Source organism: Haliotis rubra, unplaced genomic scaffold, assembly GCF_003918875.1.
Source record: "Haliotis rubra isolate DU_JTF1 unplaced genomic scaffold, ASM391887v1 Scf820, whole genome shotgun sequence".
Classification (NCBI taxonomy): Eukaryota; Metazoa; Mollusca; class Gastropoda; order Lepetellida; family Haliotidae; genus Haliotis; species Haliotis rubra.
In genome coordinates, this window is record NW_025767547.1 from 184,286 (window position 1) to 198,161 (window position 13,876).

Here is a 13,876-nt window from a genome sequence, read left to right on the forward strand (position 1 = left end):
TTGTACAACGGCAACCTGGTGCTAGGCATTAAGCTGGTAAAACAAGGACTGACTGTCACAGAGGCAGGATGCTGTGTCAATCCAGGTATCCATGTTTTCGTGCGAGGAGCAGCCACATGAACACACGTGTGTGCATGTCCACGTGCGAGAACTACAATCTTGAAAGCAATGTTGAACACAATTGACCTCATCTCACCTCTTCTTTATATGTAACAAGGAATTAGGGCTGGATGTTAAAAATCGATAATAGAAAATATTGTCGATAAGAAAAATACTAATGATTATCATTAGGAAAATAGTTTCATCGATAATATCGTGCAGAAACTTTTGTTATAGAATAAAGTTTTAGTTTACTCACACAAGACACAAAGTCAGGTTTTTAATCATGGCTGCTTCTAAATTATGTTCAGGAGGCAGCTTTTTTAGTAGCCCATGCATAAACAGGTCACCGCTTACCAGTGATGTGAAATGTATCCATTTCTTTTGATGTTTTTTTTGTATTGTTTGTCCAAGTAACTTCTCTGATATCTATCAATAATCATCGATATTTAGTTAAAGTTTTAATCAATCTCTATTATCCAGCTCTACAAGGGCTATACACCAATTCCATCTTGCCATAACTTCACCCAATGAAATTGACCCGCATGCTGTTATCCGTTACAGTTGTTCATACAAGGTAACTAATCCGATTGGGTGGTCACTGTTCAGGGTGGATTGCATGGTCGATAGCCTATCAGTATCTTAACACTAGGAATCATTGCTCATGATATCAATCGCTGGTTTGTCCAGTTCTTCCTGATTATTCATAGCTTTGAATTTTATATTGAATACTGTTAAGTGTGGTTTTTAAAAACAAATAATGACATTGAAACATCCTACTTGGATTATTGACAACAGTGTTCCCTGTTCCTCATAGCGAGGGGCGGTGGGGTAGCGTAATGGTTAAAGCGTTGGCTCTTCACGCCGAAGACCCGGGTTCGAATCCCCACATGGGTACAATGTGTGAAGCCAATTTCTGGTGTCCCCCGCCGTGATGTTGCTGGAATATTGCTGAAAGCGGCGTAAAACCAAACTCAGTCAAGTCAGTCCTCATAGCAATTTTAGTGCTATGATGATCAGAACATCATTGTTTTAATGTAAACTTTCGACAGGTCAGCTTGTGAACAATTACTGTTCATCAACCTATATTATCAGCTTAATGTCAAACTATTCTGTGCTACATGCATATGGTTGAACAGTTCATTATGTTTGTGAATGCAAAGACTGACTGACTGAGTTTGGTTTTACTCGGCTTTTAGCAATATTCCAGCAACATCACGGGGGGGACACCAGAAATGGGCTTCACACATTGTACCCATGTGGGGATTCGAACCCGGGTCTTCGGCGTGACGAGCCAACGCTTTAACCACTAGGCTACCCCACCGCCCCATTAATGCAAAGATAACTCATGACTTTTATCACAAGATCTATGCAGGAAAATCCAGAGTCTGTCGGTGACTTTAGCATGCTAGAAACCTAGATCAGGTTGTAAATGCTGTTTAGCCCTGGTTCTGCATCTGTGTCTTCACAACCATTCTTGTGCTGCTGGGGTTCTTCTATTCTAATCAGTGGGGTAGCGGCGTGGTTAAGGTGCTTGCTCATCATGCCAAAAACATGGGTTCAAATCCCAACATAGGTACAATGTGTGAAGCCCATTTCTAGTGCCCCGTGTTATATTGCTGGAATATTGTGGGAAGGTGCCTAGACCATACTCACACTCATTACTCACTCACTCAGTGTTACAGCTATCATCAGTTGTTAGGGGTTGTGAGTTCTAGTGGTGGTCCGATTAATTGAAATAATCGAAGATTGGTCGTAGTGACAAAACGACCAAGCAATCGATCATAATTTCTCATAATCGAACACAAACAATTCTGGAACACTTGTTTTCATTAACAATATTTTTTACATGTTTGGTTTTGTCTGTTACATTTTGTAAGCACTGCAAGCTCGTTTCTAAGAAATTTATGTTCCTAACATACTAGTCATCCTTTAAAGATGTGAAATTTTGTCAAAAAAAACACCTAAAAGAACTACATGTTTTTTTCCTTATTTTTATGTGTATTAACAAATTTCATAAATGACGCTAACCAATTATTTTCGATGATTGATCGATAGTGATGAACCAATCATCAATTATGAGCTTTGAACCAATTCCCAACACTAGTGAGTTCCTATTATGTACCCACTGAGATCACTGTAAAGGCCAAGATGTATGCTAAATATTGTCCATGTTAATTCACAGTGCATAACATTTATGAGATCTTTACATTTGTTGACCATATTTTATGATTTTGGGTTTGAGGAATCTATATTATCTATGAACTGAGTGTGTGTCATGTATCCGACTTTATGCAGATGATCTAGTCTGTTTAATATTCTGCTGTTTACAGACAGCAAACGGTGCGTGTTGTTCTGTGTGTCAAATACTCAGCTGTATACCAATAATATAGTGGTGGCGAGTTGGCCTAGTGGTTAAAGCGGTCACATGTCACTCTGAAGGCGCAGGTTCATTTTCCACAATTTGTGAATCCCATTTCTGTTGTCCCCCCGACATGATATTGCTGGAATATTGCTAAGACTGGCATAAACTAACCACTCGGTGTCGAATCACAAGGCAATGGTGTAGAGGGTTGTTTATCATTAATCCCTATTGGAGGCACTGCTCAGAGAAGTGCTTTCCTTAGCTCATCGTTGACAAGTGTCTTCATCTGAGCCTTGTTATTTGATAATGTGGTAGATGAAAGTATCATGTTTTTTTCCATATTCAGTTTGAAATATGAAGTTATCATCTTTAGTGTAAGAAAATAAATATTCCTTATGTACAGACCTCTTGATTATGTTCTCTTTTGAAATCTTGGAGGTCCATTTTGTTTTGTTGGAGGCAATTTTCCAGTCTGCAGCATGTGTAGCTATGTTTGGTGAACGGTTATTCATGCGGCCTTCCATATCCTTTAGTTTGCCTTCCATCTGCGATTGCAACTTCTAAAGAACCGCGGCAGCCTTGGCCGCTTGATCAACACCTCACTTTTGGAGCTGACAAACTGTGTCGTCACCACTCATAGACGAATTGTCAGCCATACTGAAACAAAAATGCATTTTAATTAAAATCTACCTATTTATCAGCTCTAGTTCTAAAATCAATTATATCTGGGGTAGAATTGATCTTCAGTAACCCATGCTTAACGTAAGAGGCCACTAACGGGATCAGGTGGTCAGGCTCGTTCATTTGGTTGACACATGTCATCGGTTTCCATTTGCGTAGATCGATGCTTATGCTGTTGATAACTTGATTGTCTGGTCCAGACTCATTGTTTACACACTGCCGCCATATAGCAGGAATATTGCTGAGGGTGGCTTTTGAGCAATTAGATTGATAAAAAGCGATTTACAAATATTTGTATGTATGTATGTATGTATGTATGTATGTATGTATGTATGTATGTATGTAAAACTAAGCTCACTCACTCTGAAATAAATGTTACTTACTTGGATATGTTCACGAGTGTAGTCCAGGTAGTATACTTTGAAAAGCCTATTAATATTCTATTCCATAGTGTCTGAAAAAAATGTTATAGTATTTTAAATATATTTATTATATCAATAGCGAGAGTTAATGAGTTGTTTCTTCTATCAGCTAATAATGATAAAAATTCTAACCGCTTTTCATTTTCTTTTCTTCTCATTTCTAAACCATGTTGTCTTAAATGTGGAAATGTGAATATGAAGAAGTACAATCGAGATATTCTGCTGTTGTATTGTTCTGTCTTGTGATGTGAATTTCATATTGTGATTGTATTAATTGAATAAAATATGCAAATAAACTTCTCAACCTGTTTGTCTCATGTTTTGAAGTAAATATTTAGGAAAGAATATTCTGAGAGGTAGGCCTGCCATTGGAGGTGAATCAGTTTATGATCCTGTAACTGTTTACATAAACCTAAAGTTCGGGATGTAATGAAATGTTATAGGTAATTATTGATTGGTGGAGAAATGCCCACCCATTCAAAAGTAACCAGCAACTTAAGTTAACAGTGAGAGCAGAGACCATATAATAAATAAATATTGTTCTCTTAATTACAGTATTGTAAATCTACTGCCTCTCTTGTCAGTTGTCATCTGGACATCTTGCTTTTTCAGGTACACTAAGATGTTTTGCTTTTGAATTTTAAGACCTGCTTGGAGACTGCACGCTTCAATTGTATTAAAGATTTAGAATATGCAAATGAGCACCCTCAGAATGTTCAGTCTTGCATGTCATGACATCCATTGTTTGCATGCTGCACGTGGTGTTTTTCTCGCCCGCTGTCATCGATTTCGTTATACCGCGATTACTGTATTGTTTCACTGTAAGGCAACGTAATGGTGTTTATATAGTCTGGTATCTCTTATGTTCAGATGGTTCACAAGTAAGATAAAACATTCTTTTGCTTTGGTTGGAATGATTCGAACAGAAGTGAGTATTCTTTCTTAATAATGGAGAGATCAACACTGGCCTAAAATAATTGGGCAGTTCTAGATTACCAAGACTCTACCATGAAATGAAGCATTTATATATTTTGTACATGTGTTTTTAAGTAAGATAACTTTGTTTCTGGGACCCAATATCAGTTTAATACAAAACAAGACAGCCAAAACGCAAAATAATGATTTTACAATCACACATATCAGGTGAGAGGGACTCAGAGGCGGATCCCCATCCCCCGAAAATATTTTCCCCATGGAGCATTTCCCCCTAACCTTTGGACTTCATGCCTGCACATGCACATGTGTGCGTACGCACACACACACACACACACCATCTTCTAAAATCCTGGATCCGCCCCTGGAACTGTTGTATGCTCGCTCTCTCTCTCTCTCTCTCTCTCTCACTCACTCACTCACTCACTCACTCACTCTCACTCTCACTCACTCACTCACTCACTCACTCACTCACTCACTCACTCTCTCTCTCACTCACTCACTCACTCACTCACTCACTCACTCTCTCTCTCTCTCACTCACTCACTCACTCACTCACTCACTCTCACTCCAATGGTCGGGTATCCACCATTGTAACATTTTTCTGCAGGATCGTATATACTGAAATAAACTTTTCAAATATATAATGTTGAAATGACTATCCCCAAGGACTTTGTTTTCCTACAACCTGACAAACTACCGATCCGTCTGAGGCCTCCTCCGGCAAGCATGAGTTGCTGAAGACCGCTCCTAAACCGGATCTTCACGGGCGAATTAGCAAGTTCAGTGAGAACATTCACAGTTCAGATATACGTCATGTATAGATGTGACCAACAATCAAGCAAACACAACCTTTTTGTAGTCAAATCTGATTTAGTTGGGCTTTTTTGACAAGATTGATTTTAAAAGATCATGAGGAAATCACATATAATGACACATTAAATTTTTAAATTAATGTTGTTTGATGTTTAAAAGGCTATCTAAATAAACAGGATGTCCTCACGGATTTCATATCTAACCTGACCTTTGATCTGTAGTAAAACAGTTTGACGTGTTCCAGTCTGTAAGCATCTCACCCACAGCTAGTTACCAGTAAAAACATAATGTGATCCATTATATAAAATAAAACAGTAGTGTTTTTCTATACATTTCTTGTTAGAAAATGAAATTGAAAAGCGGACTGTTGTTTACCGAGGACTACCAAGGCAAATTTAGGACTTTTTTCTGGTACTTTTTTACCGAACACCGTTTGTCATACAGACCCGGAAACAAATACCCAATACAACCCATTTAAATTACATTTGTGACGTCATTCCATTGTTTGCTCGCTCCATTACTTTTCGGGAATGGAGCGATGTGTACCAGTTTCAAATTAAAGCCTTCATTTTGTCATTTTGACATTTAATTTTGATAACAGAAATTTCCCCAGTTCTTTGAATGTAATTTAAGCAGGGTGATATCCTCGTAACTCTCCATTTCTTAAAGATAATGTGCCTCGGCCCCTCCGGGGCCTCGGCTCCATTATTTTTAAGGTATGGAGAGTTACTCTGACATTACCCTCTACGTAATACCCAATACAGCCCATGTAAGTCTAAAATATGACGCTTGTCTAGATTAACACAGTTTCTGAATATGAAGGTTCTGGGTTCTTTTCCATTGTTTTATTAATATGATTTTAACTGTTTTTCTGTAAAATATGTTCATTTCTGAGACTAGATGTTAGTCTCGGGATCGCTGGGTCAGGCTCGGTGATGTGGGTGATGCATGTCATCGTATCCTGCACTCTGCAATATCCCAGCTGCACGACGGCGGTCTGTAAATAACCGAGTCTGGACCAGACAATCCAGTGACTACCATCAGATAAGGATCGCTCCCCACAACTGGGATACGATGACAGGAATCAACCAAGTTAGTTAACACTTATGACATGCATGGACTGGTGAAGACAAAATTTAACCCAGATCTTCAAGGGTCTAGCACAGTCATTTCCAGTAAAGCGAAAAAGGCTCCAAAAGCAATTGTGTCTCGTGTTATTCTTCCTGGTATAGTATTTCACTTGTGCTCACCCTCTACAAGACCTCTCTTCACAATATCTAACATATTCCCGACGTGGCACTATATTTTAACCCACTCACTCAGCCATTGCATGTTTACAAAACCAGAAATGAGTTGAAGGTTGGGCTTTTAATGAAAACGGCGTTTTTATTTCTGCCCCGCCACCTGATGTCACGCGTCTGTCATGTCTGTGAACGAGTGATGTCTGACAAAAGCGCCGTCCTTTTTTCACGTCAGCAAAACACAGAGCAGGTGTTTATTCAGTTGCCGCTCAAGTATCAAGTTCTATGCAGTTCGGCGGGTGTAAAACACCTTGAATTGAAACTGGGTCCGTATCACAGACTGTAGAAATCACCCGAATATTTGGAATGCCGAAAAGGAATTGTATCTACGTGGGAATCGAACCCAGACGTTCGGCGAGACGGCCATACTCTGACCTGTGAAACAGAATACAGTTTAAAGCGGCTGAAAACCAAATTCACTGTTCTGCTTCAAAGAAAATCCCCATAGAGGATTCGTATTCAAATCTAAGACAAAGGTGAAGGACACCAGTTGATCTGACTTCAGGAATCTTTCATAATAAAAAGAAGTGCACTTGGGACCGTTCATAATTTATGAATGGCTGTGTGTGTGTGTGTGTGTGTGTGTGTGTGTGCGTGATGTTTTTATAGATAAGCATATACAATGTACATTATATTTATGTACAAAGTAAGTGACCCCCTCTGTAATCTACAACAAATGAATGACGACCCCCCTACCTCCCCAGAACATAAGGGGGAACACAAATTATTAACGGTTCCTAACGTCCAACAAGAATGTTGCTGTTATTTTGAGCCTCAGACGAAACCTAGTAATAATCATGAAATGTGCTGTGATCCACACACATAAAGTATAGACACACAGGTTTCTACAAAACCAATGGCGGCCAGGTTATAAGCCGTGGGCATGATCCGTTTTCCTCACTTTCACATGCAACCAAATCTCATAACATTGCGTGGTGTAGACGTGAACAGTAGAGCATGACGCTGTTTGGACACGAAGCATTAACATTGTCAGCATGTATCTCTACAACTGTTTAGACCGGACTTAAAACGGCGTTAACTGTACTGTTAGAGAAATCTTTTGTTCCCTGTTTGTAATAAAATACACTTTAAAGGTTATAGATATGTAAAACTTTGATATAAGATATATAGCTTTGATAAAGACCTGCAACTACATTTAAATTGAAAATGAGCCCCTGTGAGATGAGGACCCCGAAACCGAGGGAATCTAGCCTTGTTTTAGCATATTGTATGGCGTTTGTATTGCAGACTGCTGGGCCGTGGGGAGATAATATTGTGTAGGTTCTTGCGAGACAGACAACACTTGGTGTAGTGTCCTAGACGACTAAAATGTTTCACATTCAGAAAATAATCGCATTCTGTGTTGTAATAACATAGGCGGATCCAGAGGGTGGGGTGCAGGGGTGTGCACCCCACCTTTTGTGCTGAAAGTTTGTTAAATGACCATTGAAACTCGGGTGAAAATGAAGTGTGCGCCCCTCCTTTTCTCAATAGTGTGCAACCCCCCTTTCTCAAAAAGCTGTATCCGCCCCTGTATAGGCTGACGTTGTTGAGATGAAACCATGTATTTGACAATAGTATGTATCGCTCACTGCACAAGTGGGTCAACATGAATGCGACCGAAAAAGTCGTTTCCAAACACGCTTAGAGTGATTCATTGTTGAACCGCCCGTCTTAATGTTCAAGGAGTGTTGTTTTCGCTTTCACAGTTTGCATGTTTCGTCTGAAACGATGAATAAAATAACTGATCGCAAAGTACCCCCAAGCATGTTTTACACAGCATACAAGATGCCTTAAAACGAGGGGTTCATATGGGTTCGATGTTCTCGCACAGACAACTGTGTGACAGGTTAGAAAACATCGTTCGATTTCAGGCACGTTGAGGCAGCCAATGGAATGTAACAGTTTCCTCTTGGATCATATAAGGTCGACATAACTTGGATAAGAGTGATTGCGTATGGTTTTACGCAATATTCTATCAATATCACGGTGAGGTACACAGAAATGGGCTTCACACTTTGTACCCATCTGGGGAATCGAACCCGGGTCTTCGGCGTGACGAGTGCACACTTTAACAATCAGGATACCCCACCTCTCCATCTTGGATAAGATGACATAGGTGCCTATACAAATTGCTAAGTAGATGGCACCTGTAGCGAAATGTACTGATCTCGACAATGATAATTGTGGGGTGTTCATAAAGTTGGTCATCGTGACGTTTTTCAAGGGCAATTGTTAATGAAAGTAGAATGAAAAAATATATCATGTCTTTTCAAAATTTCGAACATTCAAATCAAACATATCAGGACGCCATACAACTTCAACAATTTAATCACATAATCATGTAATATAGTCTTCAATAACGCTGAGATCGAACCCGTTAAACCTCACCACATAGCGACATAGTATATACTCAGTTCCAAAAGAAACGCGAATCAAACTGTGATACAGTTTTGAATAAATATATCGATGCTTTTAAATACAACGTGAAGCCATAAACTAAACACAGAAATATTCTTTATTCATAACCAGGCGTGGTTTGTGCTTTGTGATTAAGACGTCGTTAGATTGTCCCATTTTGTAATCTTACTTGATAGTGAAATGACATTTCAGTGTCGAGTGTGCCCTCCTTTAGCAGCCATGTCGGTATCATCAGAACACGTCGACGCCGAGAATGACTATCTGTGCATCGAACACACATTACTTCGCCTTGATTTATGTCGTATTTCATGTAATGTGCAACATTTGTAACACTGGCGTTTCTTTTGAATTCAGTAAATGACGATGCTGCTGCTTCTGGTCGTGGTAACAGTGCTTACTGTGTAGCAGGAGGCTGCAGGAGAGGAATATTGACCATGTTTTAAGGACTCAACACGCGAACCACGCATTTGGGTTCTTCAGAACAATTAACGTTGATTATACCGTTATCAATTTGGCTATGGTGTTTAATCATGTGCTACAATAATCGACAATTTTCTTCCTGAACAAAACTGGACTACCGGGTAAATCCTAATCCTCCGCCAAGGCTGAACTGTTCCAGAACATTACAGAGCCATCGTACACTGTCACCCTTGATGACGTCAGCTTGTCTTGAACATAACAGCACCATATACATTGGTAAACTTCACCCCTTCCTTAGCGCTACGATACTCGTAAGTCTATGTTAAGGTATGCGAGTTACGATCACCTTAGCCATAAGATCCCTTTGTACAACTGCACCCAGGACATCACAAAGCTATAGCACTATGCCACCCCTTATCCCTTATCCCGACAACAATGTAATAAAGTGGTAAACCTTATCCCCTACCGCGACTCATCTTTTCCAGGACATAGCAAAGCTATAGAACAATGCCACATCTGATCCATTCGGTTTGTCCAGAAAACGACAATAGTGTAACACATACAGTGTAAATCTTATCCCTTTCGGCCATGGCTAAGCTTAGCCTGGTCGTACAATTTCCTGAACTTGTCCCTGTCCGCCGTCATTTCCTTCAACCTGTACTGGATGTTTAGCAATTCTTCATCCTTCTTGCGAATCTTCTCTGTGAGGTCCCGGGTCCTCTTCTCCCAGTCTTGCTGGAACCTTTGTGCCATGGTTCTCTGGTTGTGTTTGGTTGCCTCGTGGTCAGCTACCAACATCTTCAGCCTATTCAGGAGAGGTTTTCCTCGTATAGTTCCTGGCTCTGAATCCAGGTTGGAGAAGGTGTTTTCAGGAACAAGTTTGGGTAAATGGAGGGTTGGTACTTTTACAGGTTCTTTTGGTCTCTTCTTGAGCATGATAGACTTTGAGGACGACTTAGATTCAATGTTGTGGTTATTAGCCTCGCCGGAATTAGCTGCAGAAGTCCGGGACAGGTTTAATGTCATCCTCTTCATGTAATTCACACACTGATCGTATTCCTCTGAGAGTTTGACCAGCACCCCTTTAAGTCTGCCTAGATTGTCATCCACATCTACACCCTTTTCTATGTCATCTATATGCTGTTTGACTGTGAAGAATCCCTTAGATGTGTATCCCTGGGCTTTCTTTTGTAATTGTTTGATTCTCAGCTCTGATCGTAACTTGTCTGTGAGGACAGTTTCAAGTTGAACGTATTCTGTGATCTGATGCTCTAGAAGATTGATACCTTCCATAACTGAAGAGATAGGATAGGGGTCCACAACATAAGGTCGATCTCCATGTCTGCTGATGGAGGGTGTGGTCACCAAAGGTGTTGATGTAACACTGCTGTTGACGCTGAGCCTAGTAGATGTGGGGAGGTACCTGGCGGTTGCCATGGAGGTGTCTGAAGAGTAGAGCTGGTCAAGGACCTGACATCGGTCATTTAATCTGTCGCGGCAGATCCGTAGCATTCGCATTGACTGAGTCCTCGTCTCCTTCTCTCTGGTCATCACCCTGTTCCGACCTTTTGTCAAGGCATACACGTCATCCATCAACACCTGGAACAGATCTGCCACCCGGTCTGGCACGGGAGTATGGGAGACCGGAAGTCGATGAGACTTGAGTATGGTTCTTATCCACGCGTCACACGCCTTGGTCTGCGTCATCATGTCACTGTTGACGTCAGCAACGGCCTGGCAGTCATGGTGAAGCTTGTGGATCACACCTTGGCAGCGGCCGATGTCCGCCAGCACGTCAGCCATTGTGGCAGCGACTCTCGTGAGGAGCTGTTGATCTTCTTGATTGTTCTCGGCGATACACTCATTTCGTCCAAGTTGTTTTCCCTGTTCTTGCCTGTTTTTGATAGTCTGTGTTTCTAAACCAACTCTTCGCTCCTCCTTGTTAAGGAACACCTTGAGCTCCTTCAACACAGAATCCAGTTCGGCATGGGCTGCAAAAAAAAGCCACGGTTGACGGATAGTTCTATAATATCTGCAGACCATCTCACATATAAAGTTTAAATAATCCCTTAAGCATGCCAGAAACATATGATGGTGGGTTCGAATCCCAGTTCGCGCAGATTGGGTTTCTATATTTGCGTGAGGACTTGCGTGCGTACGTGCATGTACATGAATGTGAGTTCGAATAGTGTGTGGGGCCTTTCGTGCGTATGTGTGCATGAATGTGCCTATGTTGCTGTTTGTCCGGACTAGTTTCGTTTCTATAAAGCTAGCCCAGAGAGAGACCATGCCGCAGTTTAACGAATCTTGTTGCATCCCCTTTTATCTAATGATGCAGGGTAACAAGTAGAATGTTCAACGTCTCTAGGTATGAAGCGGCGGGTACGGTACCCCTCACATTCTCCGGGCACTCTAGCACTACCAGACCACCGATGCAATTCCACCGAATGGTTCCGAATGGATCTCTGATACTGGAATCTATCAGACCACACCAACCACACTACCTACTTGTCCGCAATGCCTCAAAATCGAGGCATCTCCGTTCCGGTGACCTCTCGTGCTCGAGTGTGGGGTCGGCGTCGACGTCGGGGTTAGCTTCCTCGGGTTCCTGACCCGTGCACGTGTCTTCAGTTTCCAGCGGATCCTGGTTGTCTTCTTGACTCACATCCATGACATCATCACCCTCCGGAGCCTCGGTTTGGGTGACATCAGTAAGAAGGTCAGCTATACGGCCCTGGTCACTCTTCCTCAGACAGGTCAACAACAGTGGGTATGCGCGGTCTGTCCTTCTCTCCGTCATGGCGGTCATCAGTTCCTGGTTGCGCTCCATCGACATTGGCATCGCCTGCAGCAGACAGAGGACATTAGTTATTCCTTGAACTGAATTGGTTAAAACTATTTCACAGTTGTTGCAATTACTTTTTCGGAGTGTTTTTTACCTTAAATGATAAGAAAAGAATCGGACCACTTTGCCATGTGAATAGGACCTTATGTGGATGTGAACAGGGCATATATAGGGCCCACTAGGGGAGGAAAAGGACACATAACCATCTGAATAGGGTGTGAATAGGATCTCTTACAGACGTGGGTACGATGTTCGATGCATGTGCCATTTAAAAGCTAATTAATATATATATTAATTAAAAAGAGGGTCATTTGTTCTACGTTGATACATCACCTTATACTTAGCGCTTTCAGCAGCGTCGATTAGGCTAGCCTGAAGCATGTACTTCAGTAACGTCTCGTTGACGTCAAGGTCCGCGAGGACCGTGTCGCGGTAGGCCTCGAACTTTTCCTTTAGGACGTCCATGACTACGGCTCCACACGCCTGGGGGAAAGAGAAAGTGGTCAAAGCGTTCGCTCGGTAACGCCGAAGGCCCGGGTTCGATTCCCCACATTGGGAACAATGTGTGACGCCCATTTCTGGTGTCCCCCGCCATGATATTGCTGGAACGCCAAAAGCGGCGTAAAACCCAACACACTCACTCACTCGTATTTGGTGTCAACTGGACCTCACAATAATATGCTTACTATATACGGGCGGTATACACTGGGACCCATTCTACGAAGCAACTAGGGCAATAAGGGAGCGCTACGACCCTTCGTGAAAAGGGGCTCAAAACATTAGGTAACTACCTATAAGCAGCACATGTAACAAGCAACTCTCTCTCGCTCGCTCTCTCTCTCTCTCTCTCTCTCTCTCTCTCTCTCTCTCTCTCTCTCTCTCTCTCTCTCTCTCTCTCTCTCTCTCTCTCTCTCTCTCTCTCTCTCTCTCTCACCCCTCTCCCTATATCAGTCCCTATATCAGCTGTAGTCACGTACTATCCGCACCTGCTGAAATAGTACGAACGTCGACAATATTCCTCCATATGTGTTAGCCTCCCAACTGAATTGTGCGAGTGAATATCGTCAAGGGTGTCTAAGACGCCCTTTAAACGTCCGATCGTTCTTTAATCTCAGTCCTATTTGCACATACTTCTCATTGAAAGGCTCGGCTTGGCGGTGTATTTACATAGTCGTTTGTTAGCCTCTGACAAATTGCGTTGTTATTCCTTAACTGATACCAGTGAATGCTTTTCTCAACCCTGCCACTACATTGATAGTAAACAATGGTTGTTTGTGACTTACATGACAAGCTGACCGGCGTTCAGTATGGGGACCGCCTCCGTGGTGTAGTGGTTAGAGCGTCCGCCCGGAGAGCGGAAGGTCGCAGGTTCGATCCCCGACCGCGTCATACCAAAGAAGTTAAAATATGGTACTTGTTGGTCCCTGCCTGGCGCTCGGCATTAATGGGTACAACAAGGACTGGTCGGCTCGGAGTCAGTATTGTGTGTTTGAGTGGGGTATTTATGCTTCACTGCGGCATGGTATCTCAGTGGGCTAGCACTATAAAACCAGCTTAAGTCTGGGCTAGTACA

The 13,876-nt window shown here is 42.0% G+C and overlaps 1 protein-coding gene across 1 annotated transcript; it reads right to left on the minus strand.

Annotated features, from left to right (window-relative positions):
• Nucleotides 1-9,119: 9,119 nt before the first annotated feature.
• Nucleotides 9,120-12,783, minus strand: LOC124262103. Its single transcript, XM_046696548.1, has 3 exons — nucleotides 12,637-12,783; nucleotides 11,967-12,303; nucleotides 9,120-11,449 (listed from the first exon to the last, which is right to left on the minus strand). Exons 1-3 carry the CDS (start codon nucleotides 12,766-12,768, stop codon nucleotides 10,032-10,034), a joined length of 1,887 nt encoding a protein of 628 aa, XP_046552504.1. The 5' UTR covers nucleotides 12,769-12,783; the 3' UTR covers nucleotides 9,120-10,031.
• Between the last annotated feature and the right edge of the window lie 1,093 nt (nucleotides 12,784-13,876).